Source organism: Schistocerca americana, chromosome 1, assembly GCF_021461395.2.
Source record: "Schistocerca americana isolate TAMUIC-IGC-003095 chromosome 1, iqSchAmer2.1, whole genome shotgun sequence".
NCBI classification, from domain to species: Eukaryota; Metazoa; Arthropoda; class Insecta; order Orthoptera; family Acrididae; genus Schistocerca; species Schistocerca americana.
The window spans coordinates 530,269,070-530,287,820 of NC_060119.1; the positions used below are offsets into that span (position 1 = coordinate 530,269,070).

Genomic DNA, 18,751 nt, shown 5'->3' on the forward strand with positions numbered 1-18,751 from the left:
TTACCCCTCCCCCCCCCCCCTCCCTCTCTCTCAGTGTGTGTGTGTGTGTGTGTGTGTGTGTGTGTGTGTGTGTGTGTGTGTGGTGGTGTTGGGGGGGGGGGGGGGGGGGGCGGCATGTACGTGCGTGCACACGTGTGTGTTTGTAAACACTTATATGTATTTATTACACACATGTGTATAGTAAAACCCCATCATAATATTGTTTAACTGGTAATATCTCTTGTCAAAATTTTTGACTGAAATATCATTTGTGTATTTGACTACAACAGAAAATAGACTTTTTTATTATCAATGTACTTACAGGAAGAAGTCCAAGATTTGGTTTGAATTTAAGGAGTTCTTCTATTACAGCTGTATGGCCCTTATGAGCAGCTTTGAACAATGGTGTAGCCCCATCCTGAAATCAAGATGACAATAAATATGTAACTTATCCTCTTGTAGCAGAATACATTAAATTTAAATGTAAAAATACTAATTAGTGACACTGTCATATTTATTTTAAAATTTCATATGATCATACACTTGATAGAGACTTTATGTCTTCAGTTTATGTCATGTTATTCTAATAAACAGACTAATTTCACTTTGGTACATAAGATAAATAATGTATCTTCTTATACAATAAAACTGTGGTGAGATTATGAAACTCACATGTCGTGTAGCATCAACTTTAGCCCCCACTTTTAGAAGTTGCCGCACAATATGATCATGACCCATTTGTGCGGCTATCCATAGCGGAGTAGCACCATCAGTGCGCCTTGGCTCTGGATCAGCTCCTTGAGTCAAAAGGAAGAGCAGCACTTTTAAGTGACCATTCTGGGCAGCAATGAATAGTGGTGTTGCCCTGTCCTGAGAATAAAAAGAAAGTTTCCTCAGTTAATTCATGCTATGGCACAAATTTTGCATGAAGGAACTCTGCTGTTTCAGGTTCAACCATAAGAAATATATTGCCACCCTCCATCAAAAATAGCAGCTATAAAGTGTATGACATTCACCTCCCTCAAGTAATAAAGTCATTTTTTCCACTTTTCCAGTTTTAAATACACTCCTGGAAATTGAAATAAGAACACCGTGAATTCATTGTCCCAGGAAGGGGAAACTTTATTGACACATTCCTGGGGTCAGATAAATCACATAATCACACTGACAGAACCACAGGCACATAGACACAGGCAACAGAGCATGCACAATGTTGGCACTAGTACAGTGTATATCCACCTTTCGCAGCAATGCAGGCTGCTATTCTCCCATGGAGACGATCGTAGAGATGCTGGATGTAGTCCTGTGGAACGGCTTGCCATGCCATTTCCACCTGGCGCCTCAGTTGGACCAGCGTTCGTGCTGGACGTGCAGACCGCGTGAGACGACGCTTCATCCAGTCCCAAACATGCTCAATGGGGGACAGATCCGGAGATCTTGCTGGCCAGGGTAGTTGACTTACACCTTCTAGAGCACGTTGGGTGGCACGGGATACATGCGGACGTGCATTGTCCTGTTGGAACAGCAAGTTCCCTTGCCGGTCTAGGAATGGTAGAGCGATGGGTTCGATGACGGTTTGGATGTACCGTGCACTATTCAGTGTCCCCTCGACGATCACCAGTGGTGTACGGCCAGTGTAGGAGATCGCTCCCCACACCATGATGCCGGGTGTTGGCCCTGTGTGCCTCGGTCGTATGCAGTCCTGATTGTGGCGCTCACCTGCACGGCGCCAAACACGCATACGACCATCATTGGCACCAAGGCAGAAGCGACTCTCATCGCTGAAGACGACACGTCTCCATTCGTCCCTCCATTCACGCCTGTCGCGACACCACTGGAGGCGGGCTGCACGATGTTGGGGCGTGAGCGGAAGACGGCCTAACGGTGTGCGGGACCGTAGCCCAGCTTCATGGAGACGGTTGCGAATGGTCCTCGCCGATACCCCAGGAGCAACAGTGTCCCTAATTTGCTGGGAAGTGGCGGTGCGGTCCCCTACGGCACTGCGTAGGATCCTACGGTCTTGGCGTGCATCCGTGCGTCGCTGCGGTCCGGTCCCAGGTCGACAGGCACGTGCACCTTCCGCCGACCACTGGCGACAACATCGATGTACTGTGGAGACCTCACGCCCCACGTGTTGAGCAATTCGGCGGTACGTCCACCCGGCCTCCCGCATGCCCACTATACGCCCTCGCTCAAAGTCCGCCAACTGCACATACGGTTCACGTCGACGCTGTCGCGGCATGCTACCAGTGTTAAAGACTGCGATGGAGCTCCGTATGCCACGGCAAACTGGCTGACACTGACGGCGGCGGTGCACAAACGCTGCGCAGCTAGCGCCATTCGACGGCCAACACCGCGGTTCCTGGTGTGTCTGCTGTGCCGTGCGTGTGATCATTGCTTGTACAGCCCTCTCGCAGTGTCCGGAGCAAGTATGGTGGGTCTGACACACCGGTGTCAATGTGTTCTTTTTTCCATTTCCAGGAGTGTATGAGCCAGTATCTTACTATATGTTAATGATGCTTTAATTTTTAAAAAATTAGCATTTCTCCTAGTGCTATGAAAATATCATAAATAAATTCTCACATTTAACCACAAGCAGTCCCAGATGATAAAAAGATTGTGGTATACATACTGTATTGTTGTATATGATGTAGAGCTCACATCTGCTGCTGACAGGCACAGATTTCATGGTGTAAATTTTGAAGGATAAAGCAGCTTTGTATTTGATGGTACAGAGGTAAAACACACACACACACACACACACACACACACACACACACACACACACACAAAGATGATATAACTTACCAAACGAAAGCGCTCGCATGTTGATAGACACATAAACAAACACAAACATACACACAAAATTCAGACTTTCGCAACCAATGGTTCCTTCATCAGGAAAGAGGGAAGGAGAGGGAAAGACGAAAGGATGTGGGTTTTAAGGGAGAGGGTAAGCAGTCATTCCAATCCCAGGAGCAGAAAGACTTACCTTAGGGGGAAAAAAGGACAGGTATACACTCGCACACATGCATATCTATCCGCACGTACACAGACACAAGCAGACATTTGTATGTGTCTATCAACATGCCAGCACTTTCGTTTGGTAAGTTACATCATCTGTGTGTGTGTGTGTGTGTGTGTGTGTGTGTGTGTGTGTGTGTGTGAGAGAGAGAGAGAGAGAGAGAGAGAGAGAGAGAGAGAGAGAGAGAGAGAGAGACTAATCAACAGTGGTGAATATCAGAGTAACTTATGGCTAATTCATTTGCTGACATTATCAGTTGCCCAATCTACAATCAATCAACAATCATGGCAAATAGTGTGCACACGCACAAGTAAATGAGCAAAACTATGAGCACGTTGTGAGAATAAGAAACTAATTTAGAAAGTGCAACCTTTCCGCAGTGTTTTATTTTTCTGTTAAAAGGTAAAGTTATGACAAAGTCTGCAGCACAAGTCCGTGACTGCACCATCAGCCTTACTGCAGGTAGAGTGCAGCCTTTTTATTCACAGAAGCACTAAGGGGTGATGGGCTCCTCCTCTGGCTACCTGTTATTCCTGGGAAAGATTCCCAGTACTCATTTTGACAGCAGCCTGAGTGGACTGGGGGCTATCCTTGATGGACTGAAACGAAGGGATTGAACTGGGACATCAAGGATCGTAGTCTAGTGCTCTAACCACTAAAGCACCATGGCCACATTATTCTCCTATTAGGAGAGGAAAATTAAATAACAAAATTAAAGGTACACTACCTCTAACAGCTCCACAACACTGTTTGTCTTTCCTGGTATTCTAAAAACAACCCCAAAAAATTTTGGTCATACGTAAAATCTATGAACACTACAAAAATTCAATACCTTCCCTTGCTGACAGTATGGGTAATGTAACTGATAATGATAAACAGAAGGCCGAGATTCTAAATCTAGCTTTCAAAAACTCATTTACGGTAGAGGACTGCAGCACCATTCTCCCTATCAATTATCGAACAAATGCAAGGATGGCTGACATAGTGTTTAGCGCATCTGTTATTGTAAAAAAGTTAAGAGCCTTAGACGCCAGGAAGGTATCTGGCCCAGACGGTATCCCCGTAAGATTATGTGTTGACTATGCTACAAATACAGCACCATTCTTATCCATCATCTATCAGAGATCAATGGAACAGCAGAAAGTTCCACGGGACTGGAAGAAGGTGTAGGTAATAGCAATCTACAAAAAAAGGGAGAAAATCGGATGCACATAATTTCCGGCCAATTTCACTGACACCACTTTGTTGTAGAATCATGGAACATATTTTGTGTTCAGACATCATGACTCTGAGCTCACCTGCAGAAACCAGCACGTTTTTAGGAAACTGCGGTTATGCGAGGCACAGCTGGCCCTCTTTGTGCATGAAGCCGGCCTTTGGTGGCCGAGCGGTTCTAGGCGCCTCAGTCTGGAACCGCGCGACCGCTACGGTCGCAGGTTCGAATCCTGCCTCGGGCATGGATGTGTGTGATGTCCTTAGGTTATTTACGTTTAAGTAGTTCTAAGTTCTAGGGGACTGATGACCTGAGATGTTAAGTCCCATAGTGCTCAGAGCCATTTCAACCATTTCTTTGTGCATGATAGACAACAGGCTCTAGATACCGACCCACAGGTTGATGCCCTATTTATCGACTTTCGAAAGGCGTTCAACTCAGTTCCGCAATGTCGCTTGCTCCAAAAAGTGTGCGCTTACGGTCTGTCTGATGACATACGCGGTTGGATAGAAAGTTTTCTAACAAGACAGTGAGCAGTATGTCGTCATGAACGGGGCGACTTCAACAGAACCTTAACTTCAGGTGTGCCCCAGGGCAGTGTAATAGGTCCGCTGCTCTTTACGATTTATATAAACGATCTGATTGATGGTATTGACAGTAGCATTAGACTCTTTGTCGATGATGCTGTAGTCTACAGGTAAGTAGTATCACACGAAAGTTGAGAACAAATCAATGAGGATTTGTAGAAAATAAATGCGTGGTGTAATGACTGGCAGTTATCTCTCAATATTAGTAAGTGTAACCTACTGCGTATAACAAGGCGAAAATCCCCATTAATGTAGGAGTACAAAATAAATGACGGATGTTACCGCTTCCGAAGACTGGTCAAGTATCTGGGTGTGACTATTGGAAATGATTTCAAATGGGGTGATCAGATTACACAACTAACAGGCAAGGCGAAGTCTAGATTGTGGTTTATTGGTAGAATCCTGAAGCGATGCAGACCTTCAACAAAGGAAATAGCTTACAATACGTTAGTTCGTCCAGTATTGTTCGTCTGAATGGGACCCTTACCAGTTGGGTCTGATTCAAGAGACTGAGAAGGTCCAAAGAAGAGAGGCAAGATACGTGATTGGTACATTTAGCCATTGCGAGAGCGTTACAGATCTCATAGAAAATTTGAAGTGGGACACACTTGCAAATAGACGGCGCGCTAAACGGAAGGGGCTGCTCACTATATTCCGAAAAACTATCTTCACCGAGGATGTAGAGCATATATTATTACCACCAACTTCCAAACCGCGAAATGATCACCATTCAAAGATAAGGGAAATTAGAGCTCGTACTGGACCTGACGGGATACCAATTCGATCCTACATAGAGTAAGCGAAAGAACTTGCCCCCCTTCTAACAGCCGTGTACCGCAAGTCTCTAGAGGAACGGAAGGTTCCAAATGATTGGAAAAGAGCACAGGTAGTCCCAGTCTTCAAGAAGGGTCGTCGAGCAGATACGCAAAACTATAGACCTGTATCTCTGACATCGATCTGTTGTAGAATTTTAGAATATGTTTCTTCCTCACGTATCATGTCATTTATGGAAACCCAGAATCTACTCTGTAGGAATCAACATGGATTCCGGAAACAGCAATCGTGTGAGACCCAACTCACTTTAATTGTTCATGAGACCCAGAAAATATTAGATACAGGCTCCCAGGTAGATGCCATTTTCCTTGACTTCCGGAAGGCGTTCGATACAGTTCCGCACTGTCGCCTGATAAACAAAGTAAGAGCCTACGGAATATCAGACTAGCTGTGTGGCTGGATTGAAGAGTTTTTAGCAAACAGAACACAGCATGTTGTTCTCAATGGAGAGACGTCTACAGACGTTAAAGTAACCTCTGACGTGCCACAGGGGATTGTTATGGGACCATTACTTTTGACAATATACATAAATGACCTAGTAGATAGTGTCGGAAGTTCCATGCGGCTTTTCGCGGATGATGCTGAAGTATACAGAGAAGTTGCAGCATTAGAAAATTGCAGCGAAATGCATGAAGATCTGCAGCGGATAGGCACTTGGTGCAGGGAGTGGCAACTGACCCTTAACATAGACAAATGTAATGTATTGCGAATACATAGAAAGAAGGATCCTTTATTGTATGATTATATGATAGCGGAACAAACACTGATAGCAGTTACATCTGTAAAATATCTGGGAGTATGTGTACGGAACGATTTGAAGTGGAATGATCATATAAAATTAATTGTTGGTAAGGCGGGTGCCAGGTTGAGACTCATTGGGAGAGTCCTTAGAAAATATAGTCCATCAACAAAGGAGGTGGCTTACAAAACGCTCGTTCGACCTATACTTGAGTATTGCTCATCTGTGTGGGATCCGTACCAGGTCGGGTTTACAGAGGAGATGGAGAAGATCCAAAGAAGAGCGGCGCGTTTCGTCACAGGGTTATGTGGTAAGCGTGATAGCGTTACGGAGATGTTTAGCAAACTCAAGTGGCAGACTCTGCAAGAGAGGCACTCCGCATCGCGGTGTAGCTTGCTGTCCAGATTTCGAGAGGGTGCGTTTCTGGATGAGGTATCGAATATATTGCTTCCCCCTACTTATACCTCCCGAGGAGATCACGAATGTAAAATTAGAGAGATTCGAGTGCGCACGGAGGCTTTGCGGCAGTCGTTCTTCCCGCGAACCATACGCGACTGGAAGAGGAAAGGGAGGTAATTACAGTGGCACGTAAAGTGGCCTCCGCCACACACCGTTGGGTGGCTTGTGGAGTATAAATGTAGATGTAGATGCAGCCTCTTCTTTGAACACATCTGTGCATTGTGACACTTTTTTATAATGTTTGAGGGCTTCCCCTCCTGTCCATGTAATCCCATACCACAGCTTTTACCTCGCATACCACAGCTTTTACCTCAGAGCCCCATCAAAGACTCCATTCAGACAACGTAGGTGGTGCGATTCTTCTGTCTTCTCAGTTATGTTTTTCATGAGGAAAACATTGTAAATGCAGGATATACCTTTGTGATATCCTTCCTGTTCATCCTGCAAGAGTGTGTCGATGATTTGGCAGATGAGAGATGTGAATATTCAAATATAATGCTTAGGTATATCCAGAGCTCGAAAGGTTGATTCCTCTGGCATTATGAACATCAGTCCTATCTCCCTTCCTGTACAGGACCTCCAGGAAGTAAGGAGGAATTTGAATTTTGCATCATTTTGTCATATGATGGTTGGCAGCCGTGGGTTTTTCATGTTTGTTATCTGCGATCCTTCCCATTAGTAGTGTGATTTGTGTGTGGTGAGCATTGTTGTTCGATGTATATTTTCGCCAGGTAGCAGATGACAAATGAGGAACATACCCAAGTGATATGACGCAATGCTGCTCCAACCGAATCATCAGTTTGGAAATTGATCTGGAAATTTGAGACCATGGGTTCCATTTCAAACATTAAGAAACAGAGGACGACTGCGTTCTGTTTGAACACAAGAAAACATGGCTGTTGTGTGTGATAATATGACTGTAAGCCACAGAAATCGGTTTGTCGACAAGTTTAGCAATTGAATTTATCGCCAAGTTCACACTGCATTAAATCCCTTCAAAAGATCTGAAAATGCTTGCGTACAAACTTCAACTTACACTAGAGTTAAAGCCTACAGATTATGGAAAGACATCGATTTGCTCCATGGGTCTTGGCTCGTGAAGTGGAGAATGAAAACTTCACAAAAAGAATAATTTTCTCAGATCAGGCGCACTCCTACATCAGTGGGTATACCAGTAAGCAGAACTGCATAATTTGGGGTGAAGAGAATCCGCGAGTGATTATGGACGATGAGATGTATCCACAATGCACGACTGTGTGGTGTGGGTTCTGGACAGGAAGAGTGATTGGCCCGCTTTTTTTAAAAATGATGAGGGAGCTGCCTTCACTGTAAAAGGTGACCATTACCGAAACCTGCTGATTGTTTTCCTCTCTTATTGCTGAAAACGAGGAGTTTTGGTTTTATCAAGATGGTGCAACATACCACACAGCCCATGAAATGACTGCTCTGCTGAATGAAAAGTTTCCTCAAAAAATTATCTCTTTATGTGGCAGACAGGGATGGACTGCCAGATCATCCAATCCTATGCCTTGTAACTTCTTGTATGGGGAATTGTGAAATCAAGAGTGTACGTGAACAAACCATAAACAGTCGAAATAGAAGTTTTCTGGGTACGGTACTGCATCATAATATATAAAACTACTGCTGCTGGAGAAAAACCAACATTTCGGCCACGGTTGCAGCGGCCTTCAGACCAGTAGAACCAGAAGAAGGCCGCTGTAACCATTGCCGAAACGTTGCAGCAGTATTTTTATACTTTATACATTATGACGCGGTACCATAGCCAGAAAACTTTTATGTCAACTGGCTCTGGCCGCGGAAGCCTACGCAATTACGAGGGCAGTTCAATAAGTAATGCAAAAATTTTTTTTTCTCGGCCAATTTTGGTTGAAAAAACCGGAAATTTCTTGTGGAATATTTTCAAACATTCCCGCTTCGTCTCGTACAGTTTCATTGACTTCCGACAGGTGGCAGCGCTGTACGGAGCTGTTAAAATGGCGTCTGTAACGGATGTGCCTTGCAAACAACGGGCAGTGATCGAGTTTCTTTTGGCGGTATATTCATAGGCGCTTGCAGAATGTCTACGGTGATCTGGCAGTGGACAAAAGCACGGTGAGTCGTTGGGCAAAGCGTGTGTCATCATCGCCGCAAGGTCAAGCAAGACTGTCTGATCTCCCGCGTGCGGGCCGGCCGTGCACAGCTGTGACTCCTGCAATGGCGGAGCGTGCGAACACACTCGTTCGAGATGATCGACGGATCACCATCAAACAACTCAGTGCTCAACTTGACATCTCTGTTGGTAGTGCTGTCACAATTGTTCACCAGTTGGGATATTCAAAGGTTTGTTCCCGCTGGGTCCCTCGTTGTCTAACCGAACACCATAAAGAGCAAAGGAGAACCATCTGTGCGGAATTGCTTGCTCGTCATGTGGCTGAGGGTGACAGTTTCTTGTCAAAGATTGTTAAAGGCGATGAAACATGGGTTCATCACTTCGAACCTGAAACAAAACGGCAATCAATGGAGTGGCGCCACACCCACTCCCCTACCAAGAAAAAGTTTAAAGCCATACCCTCAGCCGGTAAAGTCATGGTTACAGTCTTCTGGGACGCTGAAGGGGTTATTCTGTTCGATGTCCTTCCCCATGGTCAAACGATCAACTCTGAAGTGTATTGTGCTACTCTTCAGAAATTGCAGAAACGACTTCAGCGTGTTCGTAGGCACAAAAATCTGAACGAACTTCTCCTTCTTCATGACAACACAAGACCTCACACAAGTCTTCACACCCGAGAGGAGCTCACAAAACTTCAGTGGACTGTTTTTCCTCATGCACCCTACAGCCCCGATCTCGCACCGTCGGATTTCCATATGTTTGGCCCAATGAAGGACGCAATCCGTGGGAGGCACTACGCGGATGATGAAGAAGTTATTGATGCAGTACGACGTTGGCTCCGACATCGACCAGTGGAATGGTACCGTGCAGGCATACAGGCCCTCATTTCAAGGTGGCGTAAGGCCGTAGCATTGAATGGAGATTACGTCGAAAAATAGTGTTGTGTAGCTAAAAGATTGGGGAATAACCTGGTGTATTTCAATGCTGAATAAAACAACCCCTGTTTCAGAAAAAAAATGTGTTGAATTACTTATTGAACTGCCCTCGTATGTTAAACCACAAACAATACACCGACTAAAAGGGAAAAAATAATTTTCAATAAATTTATGTTCTATAGCACTTCCAATATTCGTCTTCTCTTCCCAGACACCATCTAAATTGGAACAACAATAGTTTTCTCCCATTGGTTTGATATTTTCGCTCTCTTCCAGCATTGGTTGCTACTGGTACCTCAGATGCTTACTACAACAGTTGCATGTTACGATTGCTTTTCTACTACTATTTTCATTTAATACATTGTGCTCCATGTTTGAGACATATAGGCCCTATGATTCTCTTTGTGCTTACCTCATAAACCTTTTCACTACACTGGCTTGTGGCTGGTATTTCTCCCAAACCAGTTGTCCTTGTGTTGACCTCCATTTTATATAGAAACATCGTTAGTTTCCTAGCCTTTCTTCTTGTGCTTATGAGTCGTAAAACTTCGCCAGCTATCTTATCGATTGTAGATTTAAACATGGACCATTCTGCTTCAATTTCTTTCGTTACCTCGCCCAGTTGTAATCAGATTCTCATCCCATTGACATACAGGTTTCTGATGGACTGATCTGCTGGAAGATTAGTTCTTTATCTTTATTCAGTAGTTTCTCCAGTAACTACTGGCTTGGTTTTGTACCACTTACTTTTCAGTGCTACATCTACTTTCAGCCCAATAGTGGTCACATCCTATGAAATGAGCACTCAATTAGAGGTTTATTGAAACTTGTGAGGACTTTCAATGTTCTTCCGTCAAAGTTCCACAGATAGTTTGCCACACTGACCCAGAATTCCATTTATTGGTGTGTTTCCTATCCGAACATTAATGTCTCCGGCGATTATGACATACCTGTAGTAGTTATTGTTTGTGTTTTCGGTGGCATCTACGTATGTTCGTAAAAGTCATGGACCTTCTCTAGATTTTCTTGCTATGAGGCATAGACATCTGTTACCACAAAGAAACCTCTGTCAGTCTTGAAACCACAGCTGATAATACACTGCTGGCCACCGTAAATGCAACACCCTGAAGGAAGCATCCGAATCGAGTGAAATTTACACCATGAGTTTGCAGCGATGAGATATGCAACTGATTAGAATTTCAGCGCAGACGCACATCACGCGCGCCTGTGGTGCCACCTCATAGCGCCATTTAAGGCTTGGCGATTTCGACGAGTGTACGTTCGGCACGTGTGTTTACCTTGTGGTTGTTTCACAAGACGATCAGTTATGCCTCGTAGACAACAGCGAACATCTTTTGATCAAGAATCCGAGTTCGACAGAGGAAGGATAGTGGCTTACCGAGATTGTGGATTATCATACAGAGAAATCGCTAGTCGTGTTCGACGAAACCAAACAACTGTAATGTGGATATGTGACCGTTGGATGTAGGAGGGTATGACGGACCGACGTGGTCGATCGCATTCACCTCGGTGCACCACTGCACGTGCTGATAGGCAAATTGTGCGCATGGCAGTGACGGATCGCTCAGTGACATCCCGAACCATAGCACAGCACATTGCGTCTGTAACGCATCATCCAGTGTCTGCGCGTACCATTCGACGCCGTTTACAGCAGAGTGGTCTGTCCGCAAGACGTCCATTGCTTCGTCTACCATTGACGCAGAACCACAGACGTCTCCGTCGCCAATGGTGTGATGACAGACGGATGTGGCGGCAGAATGGAATGACGTTGTCTTTACTGACGAGGCACGCTTCTGTCTGCAGCACCACGATGGTCGGATTCGAGTGTGGAGACACCGTGGAGAGAGGATGCTGGACAGCTGCATTATGCACCGCCACACTGGTCTTGCACCGGGTATTATGGTATGGGGCGGTATTGGATATTACTCTCGGACGCCTCTAGTACGCATTGCCGGTACTTTAAATAGCCGGCGCTACATATCCGAGGTGCTGGAGCCAGTTGTCCTTCCTTACCTTCAGGGCTCGGCCACAGCCATATTTCAACAGGATAATGCGCGACCACACGTGGCACGCATTGTCCAAAGGTTCTTCGTCAATAACCAGATTGAATTGCTTCCCTGGCCGGCTCGCTCTCCGGATCTTTCGCCGATAGAAAACATGTGGTCCATGGTTGCTCAACGAGTGACCCAGATTACATCCCCAGCTGCCACACCAGATGATCTTTGGCAACGTGTGGAAGCTGCTTGGGCTGCTGTACCCCAGGAACACATCCAACGTCTCTTTGACTCAATGCCGAGACGTGTGGCAGCGGTGATCTCCAACAATGGCGGCTACTCTGGCTACTGATTCTGGCAGGAACCACATGTCACAGACGTCTGTAAACGTAATCATTTGATACTTGGTCAACATGTTATCTACAAAATAAATTTTGTTGTGCTACCTCTTGTCTTTCTTGGTGTTGCATTTACGGTGGCCAGCAGTGTACTTTCACTAATTCATGATTAAGACTTAATGTCTTCTCTCCAAGTCTTAACGAACAGAATGAAACATAACGGCAACAAACAGGCATTTGTTTAAATATAAATACACATTACCGTAATTTATACGACGTACAGCAATATTTAGCCCATACTTTTCATGCCTCCATATGAAATTTTATCTAACCACTTTACCTTCATAAATGTATTAACTTTGGCTCCTCTGTTCACCAGTTCCTTGACGACATCTAGATGACCACATTGACACGCAACAAAAAGTGGCGTGCCTCCATCCTAAAATAAAAATAAAAAAGTACAGTTACGTTTTCGCAACTCTTTCATGGCCATAACTCAACAGCTTTAAAGACATGTATGATAATTTAGGTCCTGTAAGTTGAACACAAATTGTGTATATGCAAAAGTGATGCCATGAAAGATTCATTGTACAGTTGGATGTCTTATTGGTTAATCATTTTCTTTACCTTACTGCTTAACCATTTTTGGATCAATAAATGTACTATATAAACTGGAACATTAACAGGATAAAGGAATATAGTCTTCATGCAATGACCTAAGAGTAAGTGGCCAGACATTTAACGCTCTGTTCCATGGTTTATTTTGTACTAACCACACTGGCTGAGTCAACAGGTGCACCGTTGTCCAGAAGAACCTGTGCAACATCCAGGAAGCCACCCTGTGCAGCGAAGAACAACGCTGTCGTTCCAGTCTGCAAGAAATGAAAAAAAAAACCTCTTATTAATTCATAACGGGCCAAGTAAGTTCCCAACTTAAAATACCGACTACAAGAAAGCAAGGAACGCACACCATCTTTAACATTAAGATCACCGTACAAGTACCGCTATTATTATTGATAATTGGCGTTTTATATGACATCTACTTTATGAATCAACTATCAACAAATACACTAATAGAAGGAGTTGGTGCAACGTAAATGAAACTTGGCAGGTGTGTTTCTACATCTGGAAGATGATATCTATTCAAATTTCGCACTAGTCGCATCAGAGTAGTGCCACCATGAGGACGCAAATCAGGTTTGATGTAAATACACGCTGTTGTGATCGTGAGTGTTAGTTACCTTTGAGACTAGACGGGGTGAGTTGGTGTTAGTCAAAAACATCTTCAGGGTGAAAAAGACGCTATTAACAACATCTCACTGAGTTTGAATGAGGCTATGTATCAGGGCTACGAGAAGTCGGATGTCGTCTCTGCAATATTGGAGAAAGACTTGCAGGAATGTAGCTACTATACATGGCTAATGGCAGCGGTGGTCACTGGAACGTACTGTTGTAAGACGCCCAGGTTCCGGACAGCCACGTGGCACTACAGAGAGGGAAGACCATCGTGATCGGTGTATGGCTTTGTTGCATCTCACTGTATGTCCAGCAGCAATGCGAGCAGCAGTTGGCACCACAGTGACGCGACAAACTATTACAAATCAATTACTTTAAGGATAGCTCCAAGCCAGACGCCCTGTAGCACGCATTCCATTGACCTGCGACGTCCGTGGTGTCAAGCAACAGCTCACTGAAGGGCAGGGTAGAGGTCTGTTGTGTTTTCTGATGAAAGCTGGTTCTGCCTCAGTGCCAGTGATGGCCGCGTGTTAGGAAGAGGCCAGTTGAGGACTGCACCCAACCTGTCTGCCTGCTAGACACGTCTTGTCCGACACGTAGTGTTATGGTCAAGGATGCAATTATGTATGACAGCAGGAGCGCTCTCTGGTTATCCCACGCACCCTGACTACAAATATGTACATCAATCTGGTGATTCGACCTTTTGTGCTGCCATTCAGAAATAGCATTCCACAGGGTGTTTTCCAACAGGATAACGCTCGCCCACATACCGCTGTGGTAACCCAACATGCTCTACAGAGTGTCAACATGTTGCCTTGACCTGTTCAATGACTAGATCTGTCTCCATTCGAGCATGTATGGGACATCATCGCATGACAATTTAAAAGCCATCTACAAATAGCATTAACCGTCTCTCTATTGACCGAACAAGTGCAACAGATATGGAACTCCACCCTACAGCCGGCCGCTGGTGGCCGAGCGGTTCTAGGCGCTTCAGTCTGGAACCGCGCGACCGCTACGGTCGCAGGTTCGAATCCTGCCTTGGGCGGGGATGTGTGTGATGTCCTTAGGTTAGATAGGTTTAAGTAGGTCTAAGTTCTAGGGGGCTGATGACCTGAGATTTTAAGTCCCGTAGTGCACAGAGCCATTTGAACCATTTTTATCCACTCTACAGACAGACATCCGGCGCCTGCGCAGCGCAATACATGCACATTTGCATGTTTGCATTCAACATTCTGGCTGCTACACGATTTTTAATGTGCTGACATTTCACATTTGCAATGGCTTATCTCGCGCTTACATTAAACTGTGCTTTTGAAATGTTAATCACTTAAATATGTTACCTATAGAATTTTGATTTAAGCTTTACGATCCTGAAGTTGAAACACTCCGCAAGATAGTGCATGTGAAAGTGTCTGGGGACGCGGAAATCGATACCATAACGATAAAGGGGTGGTACAACAGCTTCAAAGACGACCGCTCATCAGTGAAGAGTGAATCACGTTCAGGTAGGCCTTCAACATCCTCAAATTGAGATTGTTATTGATCACGTAAGGACCCTAGTGATGCAGCATGGACGAATGAATTTGCAGACAAGGTTAAAATTAATATTGGATCAATTTATTCCATTTCAATTGAACATCTGGACCTGAGTAGGATCTCAGCAAAATGTGTCCAAAAGCCCCTAACAACTGAGCAGAAGCAACATCGGAGATGTACAGGACATGCTGCATACTGTGAACAGGAATCCCAACTTTCTAACACGGTGATCACTAGTGATGAATCCCGGGGTTATGATTATGACCCAGAAACAAAGATCCAGTCGTCTCAAAGGAGACATCCATCATCTCCGACAACCAAAACAGCGAGGCAGGTACGCAACCCTCACCCCGTTTACAAGGGCTCCCAAAAGCGGATTTCATAAACCTATTTCCCAATACCGCTTCTGGGTGGTCATGTAAACACTTCAAAATCGATTCTGGAAATCCGTTTCTCGTTGCCGGTTTTCCTATTCCACAATCGATTTTTTCTCCCATGTAAACGTAACCGGTTTTGAAACGTGTGTGGGCTGTCAGGTTTCATCTTGTTTTCAAAAACTTTCAGCTAATGTGGACGGAATGACTTTTTGTACAGTGAAGGACAAGTAGAAATATTAGACTGAATCTGCTTATACCCCGTCTAGCTGCAGAGAAATAGCGACTGTGCTGACTAAATCATCAACTGTACCAGCTTTTTTCCAGGCGTCATATTTAATTGTGCAAGCAAATCCTTTTCAGACCTTAACATGTAAACACGACAGCGAAAAACGGTTTCCGAAATTCGGTATTCGTCTTTCGGAGATTTGTCGCATGTAAAAATAGTGCATGTGAAAGTCATGCTGACTCTTTCTTGACTCCACGACGTCCGACGACGAATACGCCCCCCAGAAAATACTTATGTTAGCAAGGAGTACTATGAAGAGGTTTTGCGTCGCCTTCATGAAGTACTGAGACGCAAACGGTCGGACTTGTGGATAGCTGACACCTTCACCACGATATACCTCATCGTTCTTAATTAATTGAGCCGGAGCCGACGATTTCTCTTTGTTCTTTGTTTGTTTGGTTGATGGGTGTTTATTTCTCAAATAATGAGAACCGCACATCATTCAGTGTTAGTATCCTGTGTATTTTATATTCTTACAATAAGTTTGTAAGTAATAAAAATTACTTGTTCGCGTGACTTCTGCGTGTTTATGTAACCAAAGCAATAATCTGATGCAAGTACAGTTTACATGCACAAACATAAAAAGTATATACAATTATAGCTGTTATTTTGTACTCAATATAACGTTCTTCATCAGGAGCAAAGGCAAGAGTTTCCTGTTTTTTGATAAATACAGAGTTTGTTTATGAAAAACAGAACCTTGTTTAGTATAAGTTAGACAAAGTAGTACTGGGGCGATGTTTGATATATTTTTGTTTTGCTGTTTTCTAAATTTCACTTTTTTGTTGAGGAAATTGCGTTTTCTAGCTCTATATGATAAATCTTCTATTGTTTAATTTTACTACAACATCCCTTTGTTTCATGTTACAAATCAACAATTTTTTAAATAAAATCTGAATTCAATTTCGCTATAAATACTGTTTATTTTACGTAGCAGTCAGGAGGATAACTAAATAGAATAAAAATATTCCGAAGGTCACGTGGCCCTTTATATATCCTCATTCAGTTTCTAGGCGGTTCACCGCTTCCAGTCTTTAGAGGAATCGAGCGAGACACTGATCGCATGCGTAAAAAACGCGATCGTTATGACATAATGCCCAATACGTACAGGTAACACTAGTACAACCTTAAATGACCAAAACGAATAGGAAAACTACCATATTCTACGCTTATTTATGATAGTGTACGATAGGCTCAGGCAGTTCCACAACTCTACTGCTGGCCGATAAAACTGAAACACCAAGAAGGATAGCAAATTTTCTTTGCTTTATGTCTATGATCACAAATTTTTATGTCATCAGACTACCGGTTACGGTCCATAATGATCATCTTCAGATCTGCAGCTAAATTTGGCTGTCCAAATTACTGGCTATGCGAAACAGAGGTAATAGTGTTGTGTACCCCAATGCATCCCATACCATGATGTGAGGAACTGGGCCCGTATGATGCCGACTAGCGCAATCTTGCAATGTTTGTTCTCCCGCTGAATACTCCCCAATACCCTCAGAAAATTCCCCCTGCTGATGGGCTACTAACGACGCACCTAACCTGCTGTCAGAGAGGCCGAATGTCCTAAGTGTGTGGCATAAAAATAATTAGACCGCAGACCTTTAGGTTAACAACATATTCTTTCCCAGAGTTCCTAGTTGCAAATAAACTCGTTCTTACGTGTTTCATGACTAATGGAACACGAAACCGTTAATTTTAAAGCACTTAAAGGAGCCTATGTCGACTTTAACGTCTATTTAGGCCTACTCCAGCTTTAAAATTGTAAAAGGGACCTATATATGTAACATAAAGTTCCTGTGTTTTCAAAAGATTAGAACTGTTTGCAAGAATCGAAGGTGGGAGAAGTAAATTCGATATTTGAAAACCAAAAAGAATCTTTAGCTCAAAGAATACTATTTCCACAAAGAAAAATATTCCCAGGGTTTGAACTGACATGTGATGAAAATAACACGTACGCAAGAGGAGAGTTAAAGCTGCCTATCCACTGTAGTAAAAAATCACACCCCCCTCCTTGGTTAAGGTTGTACACGGCCTATCGTTGTATGAAAGTGAGGTCACTGTCACTGTCGAATTTTTGTTACCTACCCGTAAATTAAACTAATACGTAGTGTACTGATGGAGTATAAAGTGTAACATATTCATTGTACAAAATCTGTTCTAGTTTCAGTCCGCGAAAAGCTCCAGAGAAGAACTCATCGAGACCAGCCAGTTCAAAGTTTAGTCGTATAGGACTGTGGCTGCCAGAGTTCCAGCACTATACGAAAGATGAAAAAATTGTATCCTACCAAGCATGCAAAAAATAGGCTAGTTGTTTTGTTTCTATGCTTCTATATTTTTCCAGCTTTTTCGGGATTGCGTATTTCTTCTCACGTCTTTTGACTCCAGAACATTTGTAAGCAGATTATTTTATGAACATTATTTAAAATTATGCTGAGACACCGGGACTCAAATGGTCATAATTTTCACGTTTATGAGTTCAATTGCGACATAAAGGAAAAGTAAGCAATGTGAAAATGCGATACCCGTAGCACAAAGCACAAAGGTTTTTAAATTATGCATAGTTTAGATTCTTTTTAAAGTTTCGAGTTGTAACAAAAATCTATTCAGTGACAGGAGGTTCAGGTAGCACTATCTACAAGAACATTTCTTTACTGGAGGGAGTTAAAAAAAATTAATGAAGCGACAGGTGAAGTATTTTGCACAAAAACACCGGTCTGATGGACTTGTGCGAAGCAGCATTACATACCAGCGCAAAATCCAACCGCCCTGATTGCATGCTTCCCGTCCAACACTTCACGAAAGTAAAGTACGCCCCTGTCACATCCGTTGTTGTGCAGCGTTCTTTTTTCGGAGTTCAAATTAAGACTGACAGGGGATAAGATATTTTTCTGGGAAACTTAGAAAGGTTTCAGTTATTTACTGTGAAGCCAACTATGGTCTGAATGTTTGAAACGCACCATCCGGCATTTATTAAATTTCGCATTACAGATATTTCAACATATGGATATACACACATCCAAAAAAAGTTTTGCGTCACCTCGGTTCCAGAACCTGTACAGGAAATTATACA

General features: G+C 43.6%; 1 protein-coding gene across 1 annotated transcript in view; it reads right to left on the bottom strand.

Annotated features, from left to right (window-relative positions):
- The window catches only part of LOC124605405 (ankyrin repeat domain-containing protein 29-like), a 619,167-nt gene that overhangs the window by 11,344 nt on the left and 589,072 nt on the right, over positions 1 to 18,751 (bottom strand). Inside the window, exons 4-7 of the mRNA XM_047137058.1 lie at positions 13,008 to 13,106; positions 12,575 to 12,673; positions 652 to 849; positions 302 to 397 (exon numbers count right to left, since the gene is read on the bottom strand). Of these exons, the coding sequence (XP_046993014.1) occupies positions 302 to 397; positions 652 to 849; positions 12,575 to 12,673; positions 13,008 to 13,106 (492 nt within the window). The remainder of the gene's footprint in view (positions 1 to 301; positions 398 to 651; positions 850 to 12,574; positions 12,674 to 13,007; positions 13,107 to 18,751) is intronic.